Source organism: Denticeps clupeoides, chromosome 9 (assembly GCF_900700375.1).
Source record: "Denticeps clupeoides chromosome 9, fDenClu1.1, whole genome shotgun sequence".
In the NCBI taxonomy this organism is placed as follows: Eukaryota; Metazoa; Chordata; class Actinopteri; order Clupeiformes; family Denticipitidae; genus Denticeps; species Denticeps clupeoides.
Window position 1 is genome coordinate 14,812,638 of NC_041715.1, and position 20,673 is coordinate 14,833,310.

Genomic DNA, 20,673 nt, shown 5'->3' on the forward strand with positions numbered 1-20,673 from the left:
TGTATGATGCCATGACAACTTCCTCTCCTTGAATTTGGACAAGATGACGGAGGGACACTAGCAATCACATAACTCTGTGCATCAAAAGCCTCACCTGTGCAGACAGACAGTAGCTTTCAGATCCTGGGCACAGAGAGAACTGACTCCCTCTCTTGGATCTCTGAACACCTCATGCATCCTCAAGAAGGCTCAGCAGAGACTGCTCTTGCTGAAAAGGTTAAGATATGGAGCTTTGGGGTAGGAACCAAAACCTTGACAAACTGGATGTACAAAAACTGCAATGCAATTTATCGTATTTCCATATTATACATATTTTACGACATTTGTGGTTTAATGTGATGTTGTCTAATACTAACCTAATCTGCATTACCATTGATTTGTACAGTCTTGAACCTTATTATTTTTTTCCTTTTGTGATCGCTGGCCTTATATCTGCACCCCTCTTATGCCATGCATTGGTCTGCACTCACCTGCATCCATGGCACATGTATTTCACGGTGTCGAAAGATATGTGAGATTATAAAACGTGAAACTTGAGTGTGCAGTTTTGCGACTCTCTTTTCATTCCTACCCAATTTGCCATTTATCCAGTCTGAAGAAAGCAAGCTTGCACAAGAATAAATTCAGCAACTTAGCTGTGATGTGCATGCATAAAACATCCCGGGACAAAAGGATCTCAGACAACAGTATTTGAGTTGAAAGCCTTTGTTTGAACCTTGCACTATGGAATAAGATAAGCACTCGGCGACTGCACTTGAAAAATAGCTTTAATGTAGAAACAAGTTTGGTACGTTTTTCTAGGAGGAGCATCGCCTTGAAGCAAAGGAGAACAGAGACAATGAAATATTCAGTACATTCTTACAAGAGCAGTGTGCCTTGAGAGGAAATATTAATGAGAGCGAGGATGTGCAGACATTGAGGAATCATTTATGTCTGGTAGCCGAAAAGGTCTGTGTGGTTAATAAGCAGCCAGAAAGAGGAGGTACACAGTACTGATGATGCAAGTGTTTTAATTGGTTGGGTCAGCAGTGACCCCTCATATTTTTTTGTACTGCATAATATAACGATAAAATCACAACAAAGGTAGTAAAAAAGTGTGTACCAACGTCAAAGGATAATAAGGGATCAGGATTTTATGTCTCTCAATTTACTTCCAGTTCCTGTTAGACTCACCAAAAACAATGGCAAACATTTTTGTAGCTTTGTTCATTAATAATGAAATGAATAGTTATACATTTCTGGTTGTCAGTAAGCTAGTAAGAAAATATTGCAAAAAGACTGAACATTATTGCTGATATTCTACGCATACAGTAGTACCCACATGCCAACATTAAAGTGCAAGACAAAAGTGTTGGGGATTCTTTCATGGCATTGTACGCGTGATTCTAATTAAGACAATAAAATGAACACACGCTTGACATCCCTCTGAAAAACGCATATGAATGTTCAGTGATTTGTCTCATAATATAATGTCCATGATTCACCAGGCCAGCTCAGCGCTGGTGTCAAATGCACTTATGTGTCAAAGGAATCAAGGCTGTCTGAGTCTGCCGATTCGCTGTTGTCCGTCTCCATGCCAACCTTTCCCATAGCAAAGTTGATGAAGACCTGGAGGAGAAATTCATGACAGCTATAAAATTCTCCAACGCTGTGTTTCTCTTTTTCTCTGTTCTCCACACATACACACACGCACACACACACACACACACACACACACACACACACACACACAAGGCTCAAAGCTGCAAAAAGACTAAACTAACTAACCATGTCTCGAAGGGGGACAATGGAACAACAACCAAAAATCAAAATGTCATGTTTCATTTTTTTCACTGCTCACCTCATCCAGTGTGGTCTGGCTGACAGAGAAGTGCTTGATCTGCAGTGCACTCTTATTAGACTCCAGCTGGTCAAAGATGTCAGCAACTCCGCCAGGGGCAACCGGCACATGATACTCAACCATAGAAGAGTGATGATCCTGTCCAGACATTCCAGGAAAAATCAGATCAGACAGATGATAGCACTGATGCGTCTTCACTCAGATTTACATGGAGGGGACGTTATTATAATTGGGACTGTTCAGGAATGTCTGTTTCATCAGTTTCAGATTTCCTGAATAAAAACACTGATAATCCATCTTCATTTTTTTTTTTGGTAGCATATGGTCCGAAGATGCCCGAGATCCCGTTTGTGATGGATCTGTCGTCAAAATTGCTATATCATTGCTAAAAAATTGTGCCCCAAAGTGGGTTTCATGGTGTTCTGTACCTTCAGGTACGTGCTGGGGAAGTGCTCCTGCATGAAGCTGGTGATTACATTCACGTCACAGGCAGCGCTGAACAGGTACATTTTTACCGTGAACCCGCTGCCAAACCTGCCAAATTAGATCAGAACGCAGGTTATCATCAAGGCTATTGTCTGATATCCTGGGTTCTAACTAAAATGCCGGCAAAATAGAGAAAAAAAATGTATCCAGAGAACAAAAGGAGACGAGAGGTCAAGGGTCACGGTGACTAATCGCCCTGTGGGAGCTGAGGGAAGAGAGTCTGACCTGTTCTTGATGTGCTGCAGAGAGCCCAGACATCTGAACTGTCCTTTCACCATAATGGCCAGACGAGAACACAAGGCCTCGCACTCCTCCATGCTGCGAAAATACAAACGTGTTAAATCACAAAAAAGCAAACAACAGTAGAACGTGCGGGTCGGCGAGGGCTACCTGTGAGAAGTCAACACCACGGCGCATTTGCCTTCCACTTCCTCAGAAATGATCTTCCAGAGGTGCCGTTTGGTGCGTGGGTCCATCCCTGAGCTAGGCTCATCCTGTGCAGTCAGCGATGTGAAACTTTAGAACCCCTCTGCAGTATTTCTATGCAGCGTCATGGCAAATGACTATATGCAAATATATGCGAAGGAATCCGGCAAAAGTTTACACCCCATTCAGGAGGGTACATACCAGTAGCAGGATCTGCGGGTGTCCGATCAGGGCCAGGGCCGTGGAAAGCTTCCTCCGTGTTCCACAGCTGTAGTTCTCAGCAGTGTTGTGCCTGTGGTAGCCCAGTTCTAGCCTCTTCAAGAGATAGTTAACCACCTGAATGAAGCACCACAAAACAAAAATATGATGAAATCATTATCAACTGATTACTGATACTGCGGTTTTAACAGTCGTCACACAGAACCTCCCAATCGAGCGCCAGAGCCCCTCCCTGGACATGGTGCGTGACGCACCGTTCACTCACACGCTCACACCTAATGCAGTGTATCGGCAGAATTTTCACCACAGTACCAGAAATACTTTAGTCTGGCACCTGTACGCCTTTGGTGTTGTTGCCAGGCAAAGCCATTCAATCAGATGCATTAATTGTGGCTAGAATGTTACAAAAGGGGTTTAATGCTACAAGCAACATAATTGTATGAATTGTATTTATACAGAAGGTGCCGAGATTTCTCCGAATATTGGCACTGCTAATGATTCAGTCCAATCCATATGACAAGTCAGAATTAATTTATAACATAACCATGAAGTCATGTTTGCTTTCTACAAAGCAATTTTCATAATGTGGTGAGCATCATGAAATGAAAGTCTGTTTGAGTGCTTTGCCTACTCTGAGGATGTGGATTTTTTCAAATATTTTATGAAACACCCACTCACTGAAAACTGCTCAGCAATTCTTCATTCTTTTGAACGGTTACTATAGGCATTCATTTGGTCGCATGGAGGTTTCTTTCATTTGTCTTTATATGTGTTCTTGACGCAGTAATGAGTGGCTTTGAACAATGCTTTGATTAGCTGCCAATCGACCTCTGACCCAGCACAAAGCCCTGCATGGCCCACGAATCCATTTTCATAAATTGGATTCATACATCAAAAGCTTCTATCCAGACTTTCCACCGCATTTAAATCGATTTACATGGAGCTGCCAGGAACTTTTGTTGGTGCTGGAGTCTGTTCTTTTTTTTTCCTCGCCATCCTCACGCTCTTTCCTTTCCCAAGCAAACTCCCCATCAAAACTCTCCTGTGTATACTTCTAATCCAGCTTAATGGTCCAAAGTAGGGATGGAAGCTCTTTCCAACTTGGCACTAGATTTGCCGACAGCCTTGTGTAAACCGAGAAAAGAACATCTCACTGCGCGGCTCCATTCAGCATTATTTAATCTAGCCCGAGCAGACATCTGGACATGTAATGCTTCACAACCTCCGCAGATGCACTCAAAACGTCTCTCGCCGTCGTTCTGCTCACCTCAGCCGAGTCACCTCATTACGAGCCCCGCCACGCCGCCATGTCCCCGCTAACTTCATTAGCCTTTTTAGAGCAAGCGACCAGCCTTTAGAAGGCTGGCCATGCACAAGTCCAACACGGCCAACAAGATAATGCCTGTGACTTATGCTTTGGGTGAATTGCTAATTAAAATTAGCATGATAAAAGGCGTGACAATGAGGGCTGTCATCTGTGGCAGAGTCATGTAGTCACGTCCATGTTGGCGGAGATGCTTGTCAGAGTTTAATGGAGGGAAACATCTCCAATTGGGGCCTAGATCAGATTTTTAAAATAATGACACTGCCAGTGCTTCTTTTATTTAAGAGTCATTGGTGAATCAGGTCCACATCAATCTAAAAGTCCTTGTTCATTTTTTAGGAAGGGGGGGTGTTAATTAATTATCTGCTCTTGAAAAGATGCTTGAATTGCCAAAGCTTTTTTCACAGTTATCTCTTAAGCCCTTCTCACTTTGAATTGTTTATGCCTTATGAAGCTTAAAGTTCCAAAGGCAGCCAAAAAAAGTCTCGCCGGAATGCCTCCTGTAATCCTCAGAGGACGCAAGAGTAATTAGCTTGGCCAGCGAGCCAGCAGTTACCGGTCAAACACCACACCACCATAGTACCTAAGCCTCTCCGGCCAAATCTATCCAGAGCACCCCTTGCCGAGCTACGCACGCATGCTGCACCAAGCACGTCCAAACCCTACCTGACGCTTCCCCCTGCAAATTACAGATAGCGTTTTTCACAGCGAACCACTACACTCTGATTCGTTCAGCGGGTTTCCTGCATGAAGGTGGGTTTGTGCTGAGGCACATATGCATGCAGCTCTGGTACAGGTATATTGCACAGCGGCCTTTTTGAATAGAGTTTGAGTGGGGACCCATACTCTGTCGATTTCCCGTTTGGAAATGCCACGAATACGAGCGTAGAAATACAGGTGCTCCTCTCCGGTCAGCATGTCATCCAGGGCATCCACCTGAGGGCAATAGCCAATATTTATGCCCTCATTTCTGCAGTTGATGATATCGACCATCCGCCTGCAGTAACATGTGAGAGTGAGAGAGAGAGAGAGAGAGAGAGAGTCATTAGCAGAGAAATTCACAGCACCCACAGTGGTCTACTCTGTAACAGCACTTCTCATCTAACACTGCAGGACACAAATGGGCAGAAACCAAGCGGAGTGCAGGTCAGAGCAGATACGGAGATGTGGTAAAATACGTCTGTGGGGTGAAATATTACCCATCCCAGTCACGGATCTGGGCTGTTCCTTCTGTGGGACTGGTGTCTCCAGTCAGCATCTTAAATGTGGTGGTCTTCCCGGCTCCATTGACCCCAAGCAGCCCAAAGCACTGCAGCAAATTTCCATGATTCAAGGGTTATTCACATGACATACGTTCATAGAAGCTCAATCATCTAAAGCCTTTTACATTTCACATATCGTAAATTGTCTGACTATTCAGTTCAAAGGCTATATTTGCCTATAGTTCCCAAATCTGGAATCAGAAAGTTGAGTCTTTTTTCAAAAACACTCAATAACCACACATCTGAGTCCACATGTCAGGAAGATTTTGTCTTTGCTTCACTGTATAACATTTCCATACTGGTACAACCATAAGATGATCCCCCTTTTTAAAGACTGTATTTGGCACCATCTACCAGTATTGCATCTAACACTGTTTTTACACAGTTGTGGGAAGTATAAGCAGGTCCCACGGTATCAGTAAACTCTGCACTGACCTCTCCAGCTGGTATGCCAATGGACAGCTTTTTTACAGCCACCACGTTCTTGTTCAGCTGCTTGTAGACCTTGGAAAGCTGGTTGATCTGCAGAATGTCAGAATTCGCTGCCCCGCTGTCCACGCGTTGGTGCTCCGCAACCACGTCTTCATCCCCAAAGATCTCCTCTTGTGGCAGCGTCTTCCTGGGGAAGATCAGTGTCCTTTCAAGGTGAAAGAGATGAGAAGGAGAGGTAAATAAACACCTTCACAAATTGCGCTGGGTTGATAATCCTCCCCATTACTTTGATTGGACTATTCTGAGGCTTAAGTGCCTCCTCCTCAGTGACAGCGCTGTTCACCTGATTTTACGGATGAGCCACTTGTTGAGCAGCAGACGCAGGGTGAAAGCCCCGAGTCCCTGCAAGAACAGGGACAGGAACATCCAGCCCAGCACATCGGTGCTGTACGGGTTCTTGTAGGCATCCACGCCAAACACTGCCAGGATCTGCACCTGGACGTCCCCACGGGCCAATTCCAGCAGCCCGTTCCCAAAGCTGAACTGCGGGAAGATGAGGAAAACGTGGCTCAGGGTTCTGTACACCTGTTGGATGTTCTGTGGAGAGAAGAACAGGAAAAGGGTGTTAGCAATGCTCTGCCGCAACGTTCCGTTTGTTTCGTCCCAGGCCGCTCCTCACCTCATCGTCTTTGTTGAGCTCCCCCAGGAAGAAGAGTATCGCGGTGGAGACGATGGTGTTGATGCTGATGAAGAGGTTGATGCACACGTAGCTAATGAAGGCCATCTCCGTGTCCTTAAACACCGATGTCAAGAGGTACATCCAGGGGAACGTGGCGAAGCTGCAGGGACGGGAACAGATTTTTTAGGTGTGCACCAGCCCAGAGCCTCTTTTGCAAACTGTCAAGGAGAAACAAACTTCAGGCTGAAAAGAGCTGGGACAAAGTGGGTGGAAATATTCAGAAGCTCGGGCTAAAAGATAAATTGCTTCATCTATTCCCTCGTGGCGAGTTGTTCGCTCTCCTCTCCTCTTTTCCAGCAAATGATCTGCTTTTTTATTCATTACACTTGGTGATTGGGGTGCCGGGGTCAAGGAAGAGGATGTGCTTAAACAAAGGAGCCAGTGGGGGCCGACGAGAGTTTCGGGGGGCCGCGCCGGCGCCGAACGAAAGCAATTAAAACGGGTCCGGGCCAGAGATGACGGCCGTATGCGGGACACGTGGTTATTTATTACCTGGAAAGCGGAAAAGTCCCCGGCGGCGCAACACTGACCCCTCTGCCGGAGACCTAGCAGTAGGCGTGCCGCTCGAGCGAGAGATGGCGCGCATGAAATTGGCATTTCAGGGGCTGTGCGACTTTGACGATTCGCCATTTTAGCCCCAGACGAGTCACGCAATGGCTGTGGCTGCAGCCCCGCCTGTTAGGGGGATAGGCACGTCTTATTAGGTGCTCTGCAACGGACACATCCAGGGACTTTAACAAGAGAAAAGGCCTTTTCTGCGACGTTAGCACGTCTTTGTGTTCTAGGAGAAAGGAGTGTTTCGGGGATTCAGACGGCATAAAATGTTCTCACACTCACAACGGCGCGGTTTACGAGGACAGACAGACACCAGGGAGTTTTTATAACCCATCTGACTCGGCACTGACCCGAACAGCACCAGCAGCAGCGTGACGGCGCCCAGGTTTAGCCGGTCTGTGAAGGCTGGCAGCTGGAAGGCAGCGATCACGATGACACACAGCACCACGGGCACCATGTACAGAGCCTGTGGAAAACAGAGGGAGGCTCCCATCAAATACAGAATGATCATTTGGGTTGATGTGTCATGAATTCTCGCACACAGATAAGCATTTTTACCGCTTTATATACCTTAAAACTGTTCTAGTACAGTATGCCTCCTGTTTTAACTACAGTTTGTCTGTTTATTGTCTGATAACTCACTAGATCATAGAGGAAGTTGATGGCCCAGTAGAAGGGCTCGCTGATCCCTGAGATGTGCTGTAGCCGCTTCGAGCCGCTGTGATACTCTTGGACCTCATAGACTGCAAAGCTGGCGGTCATGATGGAGAAGCCGGTGAGGATGCACAGAGCCACGAGTGTGTTGACAAGGCCTCTCACCCTGGAGGGCAAATATGGACATTATATTAGAGATTTGAAATACATATCTGTCTGTCCATTTGGTAGGGATACCATGGAATGTTCATAATCAGGTACGTCCAAGCCTCCTTATGGGATGCAATAGACTGGACACCCTTGCTTAAAGTGTCTGTTATAGTGAATAGTTAAGTGAGCAGAAAATGAACTGTACTGAAGAAAATGCCTATTTATGTCTGTTTTTTTCACTCCTGTATAAAACTATATCTACTCTACTGTTTCCTGTTCATGATTATTTCTAACGTTTTTGAAGTAGAAGTGAACATGAATTCCCAATCGCATCATTCCATGAATAACAATGTTGTGTCGTCCCCACCCCTATTTTCCTCTTCACTTGCTGTTTATGTGGCTTTCGAGAAAAGTCAAAGAGTAGCGGCACAGTGTCACTCTGCTGCCTTGAAATGTCACCTGCTGGGCGTACCACTTCCCTCTGAGCCACCCTGCATTGTGGTTCACCGAAACACCAATTCACCTTATCCTCATACCAGCAGGTTGCCGGTGTCAGGACTGGAGAGTGTGACAAATATTGCAAATAGGCTTAGAAAAAAAAAATCAAACAAATTCAGAACATTACTATTCCTTTTGTATCTATTGTCCTGCTTACATTTTTTATATTTGATATTCTCTATCCATCCGTCCGTTTTTTTTTTCTACCCCCATTTCTTATTCCTCTCCTCTGTTCACTGGTGCAGTGAAGCTTTTGTAAGATCAAACTGCCAGGCTCCAGGCCAAACTCATCCAAATTGTTTTAGACAAACAATGACGGTCATATTCCGCGGCTTTCAAATGAGGCAAAACCAAAATAGCCCGAAGCGCTAAAAACACAAGGGAGTTTGGGCAGCGTCATCGAATCAATTAACCTCTGAACCACCTTGAGAGTAAACACACATTATACAGGGTCAATGATCAATAGCCTAAGCCTAGGAAAATCCATTTAAAAAAAATCAAATAGGAGTAACTACGGCAGTCAGATTGCATTACTCCGAGAGCATTATCACTGGAATGTAAATGTCAAGGGGGGATTTAGGAGTCTGATCTCTCACAACGCAGCTGGTACATTCTACAGCTTTTCCTGACACTACTAGACCTATGGCTTCAATTTTACACCAAAAGGCAGCAATTTTACGAAACGATATACTGCAACTACATGGTGTGTAACAATACATCAAGCACAGGCTGAAAACGGACGTGTAGAGAATTTTTCCTCAACCTGTCTTCTTAGGCACTGGGTTAATATCTTCCTCATTGGTGATATATTATTTCACCCACCATTAATAAGCTATACAAGACACACTGCATATGTCATTCAGTAGGTTTTTTGGTAGTGTCCATGGTCCTGAGATGTCTATTGCAAAGATCATGTTTGTGAAGCCCATCGATGACCCACTTTACCAGGACCATATTTCAGAATTGAAAATGTATTCGATCTGTCGTCTGTGCCCGGTCTGTTTAATGAATAACCTGTGTAGCCTGTGTGTACATACATCCGCCTCCTGTTTCTAATCCTAGTTGCTCATCTGTGGCACACATGTGAGAGCTACTTTGGTTATGTTTGGCCTTCAGGCCTATTTATGTTGATATTGCGTTCAGTTCATTAACAATGTCGGGCACTTGTGCCTCGTGCTTCTTATATTATGTCAAATTACAAAAATCATCTTGGTGAAATTTTGCTAAATAATTTGAAGGTTCCTCAATATTTGCTCACCGCTCAGACTAATATCTTAGACTACTGTAGGGGTATTGTGTAGATGCACAGTTTTTGTGTCTTACATGATGTCTTCCTCTTCCACCTGGCCTGGGTAGGGATGGCTGGACACAGAGATCGCTGCACAAAGACAGAGACAGAATGGTTGTGTCACGCTTTTTTTTCACGGATCTCTTGCCAGTGTTCCTCTGAAACGGACACGTCACTGGGGCACAGTCTCTTCTCTTCCTTCACGCCCTTTGGATTTACGGTCTTCTGTTGGCCTGAGTGCGCTCGGCAGCTACATTTGAATGATTGCATCCTCCACATTTCCTTATTGACTGTTGGGATTGTATTAATCTTGCCCAGAGTCAGAGCGTGAATCTCAGCCAGTGCCTGGCGATGTTGAAATAAGGCTCTGACCACGAGTGTGGCTCTCAGCACCGCTAATTAGCATTCCTGACACAGCCAATTTGGGCATTTTGGCAAGGGAAGGAGCACACTGCCCCCTGTCAGTGATCAGAAAGCACCCCGATTAGTGTGTCGTAGACTGTTCCACTGGTGGTTTGATTCATGTGAAGCTCACCATACTGCCAGCTGTCTCCGCCCGCTGGAAGACTGGAGCGCAGGATGAAATTGTTGAGGCTGTTCAGATACGCCGGCATGGTGTGGTGGCCCTCTGTATTGTACCACACCTAACATAGCAAGATGAAGACACGCGCAAATGCATTAATATCTAAGCAGCGGCACCTTTTTAAAAAAAAAATTTTAAACACAAATCCGCCCCTGGCATTGTAATAATCAAAACGTGACCACTTAAAGCACAAAATAACAAGGTTTGCATTATCAATCAACCCACACAAACTCATACATATGAAATCATGTCCAAGGTGCACAAGGTAAGCTACAGTGCCGACCCTGTCATTTCGGGTTGTTTTGCAATTTGATCTAAAATATTGCATATCACTATGTTTGCACTAAACACACGCTATCAACCCTCTTGCGCTCAGATGCACCGACGCTGGTTTGTTACAAAAGGAATAAATAAAAGCCGAGACAGCATGCAGACCTTGGACAGAGTCCTGTTTTTGGGAACATCTAGCAGATCCATCTGAAGGTCAGGTGGAAGTGGCATTCCAAAGGACCATCCCCCATACCTAAGAAGAACAATTTTTTTAGACCACAAAATACTGCCTTTTTTTCAATCTGGATTTAATTGTCCCTGCACTTTTTAAATGTTGGTATATTTGTTTGTGCATTTATTCAAATGTTTTTGTATTGTACAATTTATGCATACGCCCTGTAATTTCAGGATCTGTGGCAGGTGTATTTGATATTCAATCAGCAGAATATTATCAGTTGTTCCTCTATAATGCAAACAGCAATATACAATAACCATTCGTACATGTGCACCCATGTTCACACGGCGTCCTTCATATTTACCTGTCTCTAATGAAGTCGTTGGCGGTGGTGATTAGATAATCTTCCACATTGAGTCCGGTCAGATTATACACAATTTGTGATGATGGATTCCTCATATGAGGGGGATCATAGCTGTTTTGTTGACAGATCTGAAGGGCATAAAGCAAGCGTTGGAGAAACATTAATCACGCACACAAAGTTTCCACTCTCTTCCGCCTGGCAGATGTTGCACCGTAGATAAACCTGCCAAATAATCAGTATTGCCGTAAGGCTGAGCAAGAAAACCCTGCAGACACAATCTCAACGGTATACTGCTTCATCAGCAAATAAAAAGCAAACTCTTCCCAGAGCTTTTTTATTTTTTATTTTTTATTTTTAACCTTCCTCCAACAGCGCCTCAATCATGTGGCATCCATCCTCAGTGCGCCTCACCTGCTCGGATTTGGTGCACTTGCACATTTCGTACGGCTGCGAGCTGTTTCCGCTGGAGGTCCAGGCGAGTGGCCCCTCCTTCGAGCTCCTGCTGCAGGTCCTGCGGAGTGCATTAGCAGAGTAAGCTGTTTTTCAGCCCATGGAGCTGTACATCATAGTCAAGTCGGGCCCGCCATCTGTATTCAGGAGGCACCATGGCACTCAGCACTGTTCTATGATGATCCACGGGGCATCAGACACAAGCCCTCGCGAGCGGCTGGATAGGCTTTCTTCTTCTTTTTTTTAAGCTGACAATTTTATGGCGCCTCTACGGTCTAGCTGATGAGTGCCAACACTGATTTGAGTGCCTGTAAGGGGAAATCTATCCAATAAACAGGAAGTGTTTATAGAATACAAATGATCTTCTCATGGCAACAGTATTATAAGCTTTTACCCAGACGTGGCATGAGTAGAGATGTTAAAAATTGTAAGATATTCTGTGAAGCACTGAAAAGGCACAGAGAGAAAGGATAGAAGGCGGTGGAGTCAGAGCGAGAATGAAATATAAGGCTACTGAAAGGTAAATGAAGTGGTGAAAGACTCTTTAAGCAATGGCTGAAATAGAAAAGGAGGGGCGGCGCACCAAATAAATCAGATTCTGTTAAATATTTCATTGAGTGTGGATCAGACGTGAGCGCCATTATGTCATTAAGTGCCATTACTCACGGGCCATAGGGGTTGTCCATGCACAGAGTGTCAATGCCAGGGAAAGACATCATCGTGTCAACTAGAGAGCTGTTGTCCGGATTTTGGTTGCTGTCGGGAAAAACACACATAAATACACATGTACATACCAATATAATAACTATCAAATAGATTGAATGTGAAACCTAAATCATTAGATATTAATTTTCTAGGCCAGGGGGCTCTGGAGCCGCATACGGCTCTTTCATCCTTACAGTGCGGCTCCCTGAGGCTTTGGAAAATAAATAATAATTTAAGTGTATTTTATTTTCATCTGAAATCTCACGATTTTTGTAACATGCAATGTTAAACATTTTGTTGCTCGAAATATATGTAACAAATGGTGTTTGCTCTTGAGGTGAGTAAATAGTTGTTGATATGACAGCAAAATGCAGCTAAGTTGTGCACACTGCACAAATATTTAATGTCTTGGCCTTATAATTGACTTAGATGACTTTTGTATTGTCCTGCCAGTCCTTTTTTTTTTTGCTTTGTTTGTATTCAGGCGATTTGATTACTCAGCAAAACGTTATACAGTACGTTTTATTCCGAAGGACGCTTCTTCTGACTGACCTGAAGAAGGCGTATTGATTGCCAGAGCTGTAGAGCCCAGGGGAGAGCTGCATCTCAGGAAAGTGTTGCAAGTCACTCCTGATGGATCCGAGGCCCATGGCAGCCACGACAAACAGAACAGGCAAGAGAATCTGGGAGGCCAAGCCCTTCCAGTCCCGTCTCGAGTGATGCACGCGTTTGGTCAGCATGGCCATAATCTGCTGGACAACCAGGGCCCACCCATGCACTGTAGATGATCCTGTCAGGCCTAAGGAAACAGGCAATTTAAGCATGGGTTAATAATCTTTACTCTTTGCTTTATAGAAAATGTTTTCTGCATTATTTTATCCAATAAGGGATAATTTCCAACAATTGTGTGTTAAGAAATTGGAAGTAATTTAGGGTGGATCATTCAGATTTTATATCTTTGTTTATCTATCTACAATTTATATACCAATCGATTGCTACGTTCCACAGATACTGAACAATATAAAACATTATTATTTTTATGCCCGTTTAACATAATTATAACAGGCTGTTGTTATGAAAGTATATGAATATCTTAATGGTCTCTGAAATGAGTCGGTTTCTGACAGGTGTTAGTTTGGAGTACACCCATCTGATGTGGCATCTGAGCTGATGTAGGCGTGCTGAATTAAGAAGACATATTTACTGGTTTTCTCCCCAAAACTGTAGCTGCTACCCTGGAGGTCATCTGGTAGACTGTCCGTAGATGCAGCTGTTTCAAGAACCGTCTCGGACACAGACCATGGTCTTTCCTCTGCTTCAACATCATCTTTTGTCAGACTCAGGAAGACCTGCAAAGACCTCCAGCCATCAGATTTTGATAAGCTCCCTCATCCTTGAGTGTGTTTGCATGTGTAGGCTCCTCACCTCCTCTAGAGTTGTGTCAGAAATGCCATAGCAGCCGAGCTGAAGAACGTCCAAGTTCTGGTCCAGGCTGCTGAGCAGTGAGCGGTACGCTGATGCATTCTGGGAGCTGTACGGCGGGAGAGAGAAAACCACATCCCCCACCTCCCCATCATCCTTCAGCTGGGCATCGGGCAGGTGGGACTGGATGAAAGTCTTCACTTCCGCATTGTCAAACCTCTCATCTGAGTCAGGATTCTTGACCTGAAGGACAGGTGAAACAGCACCATATTACACATGGCTGAGAAGAATAAAGATGTTACGATGACATCCTGTGGTTTTGTAATAACAGGGTACCTTCTTGGTGAGGGTGAGGTTGTAGCCCTTGGCAAGCTTGTCTTTCAGGTAGAAGGGGGAACCGCAGCACTTGAGGCCTCCACGTTCCATGAATGCGATGCGGTCGCTGAGAACCTCGGCTTCATCCAGATGGTGAGTGGACAGAATAATGGTACGGTCTACAGCCACATAAAGCAATAGGTGAAATATATTAACAACATGGGTTGTTCTCTGTGACACAGACTTTCAGCAGATCCTAAAAAAGGTGTGCATGGAGCTCATTTGCGCCAGTTGATCCCCATATTTGTTACTTTGTGATAATCTGGATTACCCCAAAAAATGTATTTCAACAAATCCTAGTCCGGGTTTGGACAAATGCATAAAGATTTTTATGTTTCATGAAGGGAAAAAAACATCTTAAACATCATCATCATGTGTCAGAGAGAGGTATAGAGGCAGAGCGAAGATAAAGAATTTCCATTAGAACCTGGCTTCCTCAGTTTTAAATGAGCAATAATGAACCTTCACACACGAACATAATTATATATTGTAAATGTGAAATTTTTTTTTTAGCTGTGAACAGATGAAAGATAATTATCTGCCATTCTCCAACTCATACATTAAGATGCACAAAATATAACACAACAGTGACAGTTTCTTTAATAAAGACCGTGGCCGACTAGACCAAAATAACTGATAATAGCATATTATTATCCCTTTTCTTAAATGTATCCATTTCATTTGGTGCAATGACTGCCCTCCCTTTACACTGTTAAAGATCACAGCAGTATATTTTGAGATAATAAAAGTATTTTAATATACCTAATTCACTACAGGGTTGTTCATGCATTTGAGAAACAAATTAAATGCTATGTATTATTATTATTGCTCTAATTATTATTGTTATAAAAAAACTCCCTGCATATAAATGATGTGATCATACAGAACATAAATCACAGTTATGCTGATGCATGTTCGATGCATTCACTCTGGTAGATGTAACAGGGGTATTACATGTATGGTTTATAACTCAGCTTGTTTCATTTGCTGTATATGAGTTGATTTATATATGCAATCGATAACTAAGATTAAAAGCAAGGCACATTACAGGTGTTACGTTTTTCTGTTTGTCTCCTCTGCTCTGTTACACTTCCATAATTTCCAACACATTTCTTGAAATAAATTCAAAACCAGTCAGAAAGTCAGAAACCTCCAGGGATTAACCAACGCAGTGCTTTGACCAGCACACAGACTAATTGGAGCCGGGCGGAGGCGTCACCTGTCTTGTGCTGTAGAACGATGTCCCAGATGCTGCGTCTGGAGCAGGGGTCAACTCCGGTTGTGGGCTCATCCAGCACCACCAGGCGGGAACCTCCAATGAAAGCGATGGAGATGGACAGCTTCCTCTTCATGCCGCCTGACAAGGTGCCTACTCTCTTGTGCCGGTGGGCATACATCCCTGTCTCTTCAAGGATTCTTGTGGGAAAAAAATGGTTAAAGTTAATGAAATTATGAGTCTAAAAATATGTCTAGAAATTTAAATTAGATTTTTTTGAGGGGAAGACTTCCATGTACGCATCAGTTAAATAAATCAACAGAACAAAAGTTACCTAATTGAAGAAGAATGTACTGTATTATTCATGTTCAGGTACAATGTGTGCATAATGGAAACTACACCCACTTGCGCACTTGCATGTGCAGCTCCTGTCGTGTCCAGTGCGGAGCCTTAATCTGACCGTAGAGTAGCAGGTGCTCCTCGGTAGTCATGTGATCGAAATGGACGTCATACTGCATGCATACGCCCAGGTCCTTACGAACAGCATCAGTATGCATCTGCATGTCTCTCCCATAAACCTCAATGGTGCCAGAGGACGGGGCAAACAAGCCAGTGAGAAGAGACCTAAAAGAAAATTTATCAAGTTCACTTGCAATGGCATGACTGCATTATATGCATTTAGCCCAGTGAGAATAAAACAGCACTGTTTTCAGCAATACGCGTGGACTTTAGCAACAGGTCATTGTAAAATTTGCAGTTTGTTAAACAAAATTGGAAGAACACGCAGAATGGGGTTGGCTTAATTTGCGTTAATTGTTGTGATTGTAATATGATCCTATAGGGACTCAATGCACTATGTAGTACTGGCTGTATATTCTATTGCTTTTATATTTTCATACAGCATTCCTTTTTGTAGCTAGTGTTGGTACAGACCACAGCTGTGGCATTTTTCAGTACATTTATAGCCCCTTTGTAATCTGGGTGCCCTTTATGAACTGAAGAAATAATGCGATAAAACAGTGTTGAGGCTGTCGATATCACAGAGATAACAGAAGCTCATTTACATTGTAGTTGTTTTACCAGCCCCGTTGTGGCCCAGCAGAGTGGTGACATGACCCTCATAGAAAGACAAGTTCAGGTTGTCAATAGCTCGTGTGTTTCCATAGATTTTCGTCAGGCCATTGAGCGAGACCCCCACTGGTAGTCCAGGGAATTCATCTTCAGCCTGAGTGTGGAGCATATCGTGGCCTACAGGGAGGGTGAGAGATAGAATGAGGGTTGTTGTTTGAGCGTTATAGCAAAACGCTTTGTTATCGGTTTTATTAACGATTGTTGGTGAGGGTACCTTTGCCTTTATTGTGTGGGAAGTTTGTGTTCATTACATTGGAAAAGAAAAGCCCTCTGGCTGCTTTCTCTGGCTTCTTGGAGCAACCAAACAAATCACACCAGAAGGACGCCATCACTGGAAAGTACCATGGTGCTGCGATGCCATACTTTCCTGAGGAGAGAGAGAAGAAAAAAAAAATCGAACCTGCCCCCAACTACCAGTGCATTAACACAGACTTCATTACACATGAATCCCAGTTGTACCGCTCTCAGGATGGTGTACCTGGGAAGACCATGCGGATGTATGCACCAATGAAGAAGTAGATGAAGGAGTCAATCAAGAGCAGCCAGCAAAGCCATCCGAAGGAGCCAGAGTCTCCAGACATTGGTGAAATATAGATGTTGTCCCACTGGATCCCTAGCCAAGGAAAGCATATAAAGGTAAATAGTGAGAAACAGGGCTTATGGGTCAAATTTATAAGGTTCGGATAGCCATACCTTGTTCTTGAGCTTCATAGCGTGAAATATACTGGCTTGCGCAGCTGAAACAAGTTGGAGAAAACAGGCTCTGTGGGGGCAGGGGGGTTCGGAGAGGGAGATTGTAGTTACAATGGTAAATCGATTCAAATGGACCCCTGAAATGAAGGTGCCAGTCTCTGTTTTGTTCCTCACCAGTGCACTCTTGACAGATAAGGACAGATTGCTCTCCATGGACATGACCACGATGAACGGGAAGAACGTGATGATGTAGATCATCCCTCCGCTCAGTCCGGCAATGTTGGTTTTGTCAAAGAAGCTGCTGATCAGGAAGCTGATGGCCAGGATGCTGAAGCCATAGTTACTGAGGTAGAGGAAGAGCAGGAAGGGGTTGCTGCGGGGCAACACACCACCGGCCGACAAGATGAAGGTGAGGATGATGATGGTGACCAGCAAGAAGCACGAGCTCTCGATGAACCAGGCAAAGAAATGGCTGGTGGGATTTACGCCCATCATTTTCATATACTGCGAGAGTGATGAAGCCAGTTAATATGCTTACTGACACAGAATAGGCTACTTTTAATGTATGCTTTTTATGTATATTTTTCTTATTATTTAGCATCCACATGATCCACAAATAAATGAGATCTTCCTGTTTCAGATGTGGATTATTGTGGGGGTCTTTTCCACCCTCAGCGACTTATCAAATGGCACGTACCTCGTGCAATCTCAGCTCTCTCTCGTGGACCAGCATCTTGACAAAGTGGGCAATGAACAGTACCCAGGCAATCATGAGGACCAGAGGAAATGCAAATGAGATGCTTTCCAGGTACCTGAAAAATGAAAGGGGAAGAGCCCTCAGTCTCTGTCAGCTCTAGTAAATGGCAGTCCAGTTCCCGTGTCTCGCTATCGAATAATAAAGACATGTGGGGGGGATGGGGGTGAACGCCGCACAGAACCTCGGGACATTTATACTGTACGGCACTCTGGCTCGCACGAGATACAGACTCTGATACATGAGGACGCGCCGCTGTTTATTACGCTGGAGCTAATATTTCAAAGTGATAGTATCAGCATTATGGGCTGTTCTGCTATAAATCAATGCAGCGCAGATGCATGGATCATGACATCACGCAGAGACAAAAATACAATAACAAAAGACTTCTCGAGCTATTCTTTCCAAGATGACATGTCAGCGTTGGCGTCTGAAGAACTGTGCCATAAAATTCAGGTTCATGATTTATTGCGCGGCGCTGGCCATTTTTTTGGACAGGGGAACTCACTTGTCCTTGGGGAAGCAGGGATAAGGGAAGGCCTGCAGCTGGACGGCCGGCTCAGAGACAGGCGCGCCGGTCTGTATTTCTATGATGGCACGGTCAATGCTCTCCTGCAGGTAGACGAAGCCGCGGTTGTAGCGCTGCGTCTTCGTGAAGGAGATGTAGGAATCCCGCACCCAAATTGGGTTGCGGACGCGGTCCGTGCGCATGGAGTTCTCGATGTCCATGCGGATGGTGTAGTCCACTTTTTTAGGCAGGACAGACACATTTGCAGGCAACTTAAAGATGATGCCTAAGAAGAGAAGGAAATGATTATTCATTTTATATATATATAATCATTGTGGCTGTCAAAAAATGTCATGACCTCTGTTCATGTGGTTAAACAAAAATGGATGGACTTGAAATGATCATGCACTTCAGTTTTCTTAAGCTGTGCTGACTGGCGAGACGTGGCCAGCCAGACTAAGATGTTCCCTTCGCCTGAAAGCTCTTACTGGCATAAAGGTCACGGGTCTGGGCCAATATCTCGGCTTGCTCATCCAACTCTTCAGCGGAGCCGAAGGCCTTGTAGCGGTCGAAGTTCACGCAGGATGAGAGGTTCATCATTAGCGAGGACAAGGTGGTGATCTGCTGCACAATAAATTTATTCCTCTCCAGAAGCTCAGTTACATTAGCTGCAGAGACATTGTGAGAGAGGAGATGAGATGAAAGGGTTAGAGAGCGGGGAGGGGGGGGGGTTGCTCATTCTTGAGAAGAGCACTTTACGTTCAGAGAGTTTTCAAGGTCTCTTTGAAAACACACACACATGCAGACAACAGAAAAACTGAATTTGCTGAGAAAAGAATTTCTAAGACTATCACAAAAAAAAAACGAGTATTTATTCATAAAGATCCTGTTTTACAGGCGGCTTTAAGGGTTTTAAAGGGATTCTAAATCAATCAACATTTGAACTAAATTCATTAAACAGATTTTGCAAAACACTTGTGATGGACTAAATACGGAATACATTTGCCTAAATGTATTCACTAATGTATTCTGTTACAGTAAATATAAATAAATCCGAAATCACTCACAGAAGCTTTTGAGGGTCTCTCTCATTTGTGCAACATCAATGTTTGTCTGGGCCTCAATGAAATTCTGGACAAACATGTTGCTCAGGGAATTCTGTAGAGATCATGAAACAAATCAATGCTGAGAATCTACCAACATCCACCAACAAGGAGTAGCAGCAGCCACACTGAATTCACTTTTCTGCGCGTTGTACCTGCAGCATAGGCAAGGTTTGATTCAGAAGCTGAGCCGACTGCATTATGTAGGCTGATGACTGGAGCCATTCCTCGGCGAACAACTTCAGTTCTCCAAACTGGTGAAGGGTGCCGTTAGACTGATAAAGAGATGGAGTCAAACACACACTGGAGTCAAAATTATTTGAAGGAATTTACATAGATTTCTAGGACCATGTGGATGCTTCGGCTGCTCAGGTATGTTGGAAGACACAATTACTGCTCATGAATTTGGTTAGCTACCTTCTCGATGATGGCTCTGGTTAAGGGCGTGTCTGGGGTGTACAGGACCTGGCCCAGAAGCATGGGTTTAAGGAAAGCCCAGGCCACAGCACCTCCTGTGGTGTTCACCATATCCAGGAAGAGGTTCATGCAAAACGGCGCTAAAACACACAGAAATTGTTCTGTAAAATGCTGTTGTATTTGATTAAACCACAAAAAAATGTATCAGAGAGCTTCTTTCATACAAGCGTCGTGAGGAATCATGAACTTCTCAATGAGCTGTTCTTTCTCATAATCCTCCTGCACTGAAGAGTCAAAGTCCAACATGGATGGGAGCCTGGAGATGGCAAAAAGTGACAGGATGCCGTGACTGCACAAGGCTCGGGATAAGGTAAGGAAGGTGGCCTTGCTGGACATTGTTGACCGTTTTCCCCTCACCAGCTACAAAAAAAAGGAGAAAATAGAACAGACCTGAATAGACAAAGAGGTCTCTAGCTAAAAATAGACAATAGATCTGAGCAAAATGAGAGCAACTGAGCAAAGGGAGGGTTTCAGCTGTACCAGCAGAATAAAGGAATAACAATAGAACCCTCGGAAAATATGTGCTGCATAACTATAGCTCTTGTCTCAGCAGGTCTGCCCAGCCAGAAGCGAG

General features: G+C 44.2%; 1 protein-coding gene across 2 annotated transcripts in view; it reads right to left on the reverse strand.

Moving 5' to 3' along the window:
- Positions 1-993: 993 nt before the first annotated feature.
- abca12 (ATP-binding cassette, sub-family A (ABC1), member 12) overlaps positions 994-20,673 on the reverse strand; it is a 43,059-nt gene continuing 23,379 nt past the window's right edge. For both annotated transcript variants that reach the window (XM_028990740.1, XM_028990739.1), the window contains exons 35-71: positions 20,264-20,459; positions 20,040-20,179; positions 19,778-19,897; positions 19,587-19,677; positions 19,008-19,187; positions 18,520-18,805; positions 17,955-18,069; positions 17,432-17,761; positions 17,258-17,327; positions 17,043-17,177; positions 16,779-16,931; positions 16,498-16,681; positions 15,839-16,057; positions 15,437-15,633; positions 14,179-14,336; positions 13,846-14,085; positions 13,625-13,769; positions 12,973-13,219; positions 12,382-12,471; positions 11,677-11,776; positions 11,266-11,393; positions 10,892-10,979; positions 10,409-10,517; positions 9,909-9,963; positions 7,926-8,103; positions 7,634-7,749; positions 6,669-6,828; positions 6,333-6,586; positions 5,993-6,194; positions 5,495-5,604; positions 5,142-5,292; positions 2,954-3,088; positions 2,717-2,820; positions 2,552-2,644; positions 2,269-2,374; positions 1,841-1,978; positions 994-1,608 (exon numbers count right to left, since the gene is read on the reverse strand). In XM_028990740.1, the coding sequence (XP_028846573.1) occupies positions 1,516-1,608; positions 1,841-1,978; positions 2,269-2,374; positions 2,552-2,644; positions 2,717-2,820; positions 2,954-3,088; positions 5,142-5,292; positions 5,495-5,604; positions 5,993-6,194; positions 6,333-6,586; positions 6,669-6,828; positions 7,634-7,749; positions 7,926-8,103; positions 9,909-9,963; positions 10,409-10,517; positions 10,892-10,979; positions 11,266-11,393; positions 11,677-11,776; positions 12,382-12,471; positions 12,973-13,219; positions 13,625-13,769; positions 13,846-14,085; positions 14,179-14,336; positions 15,437-15,633; positions 15,839-16,057; positions 16,498-16,681; positions 16,779-16,931; positions 17,043-17,177; positions 17,258-17,327; positions 17,432-17,761; positions 17,955-18,069; positions 18,520-18,805; positions 19,008-19,187; positions 19,587-19,677; positions 19,778-19,897; positions 20,040-20,179; positions 20,264-20,459 (5,616 nt within the window). In that variant the 3' untranslated portion in view covers positions 994-1,515. The remainder of the gene's footprint in view (positions 1,609-1,840; positions 1,979-2,268; positions 2,375-2,551; positions 2,645-2,716; positions 2,821-2,953; positions 3,089-5,141; positions 5,293-5,494; positions 5,605-5,992; positions 6,195-6,332; positions 6,587-6,668; positions 6,829-7,633; positions 7,750-7,925; positions 8,104-9,908; positions 9,964-10,408; positions 10,518-10,891; positions 10,980-11,265; positions 11,394-11,676; positions 11,777-12,381; positions 12,472-12,972; positions 13,220-13,624; positions 13,770-13,845; positions 14,086-14,178; positions 14,337-15,436; positions 15,634-15,838; positions 16,058-16,497; positions 16,682-16,778; positions 16,932-17,042; positions 17,178-17,257; positions 17,328-17,431; positions 17,762-17,954; positions 18,070-18,519; positions 18,806-19,007; positions 19,188-19,586; positions 19,678-19,777; positions 19,898-20,039; positions 20,180-20,263; positions 20,460-20,673) is intronic.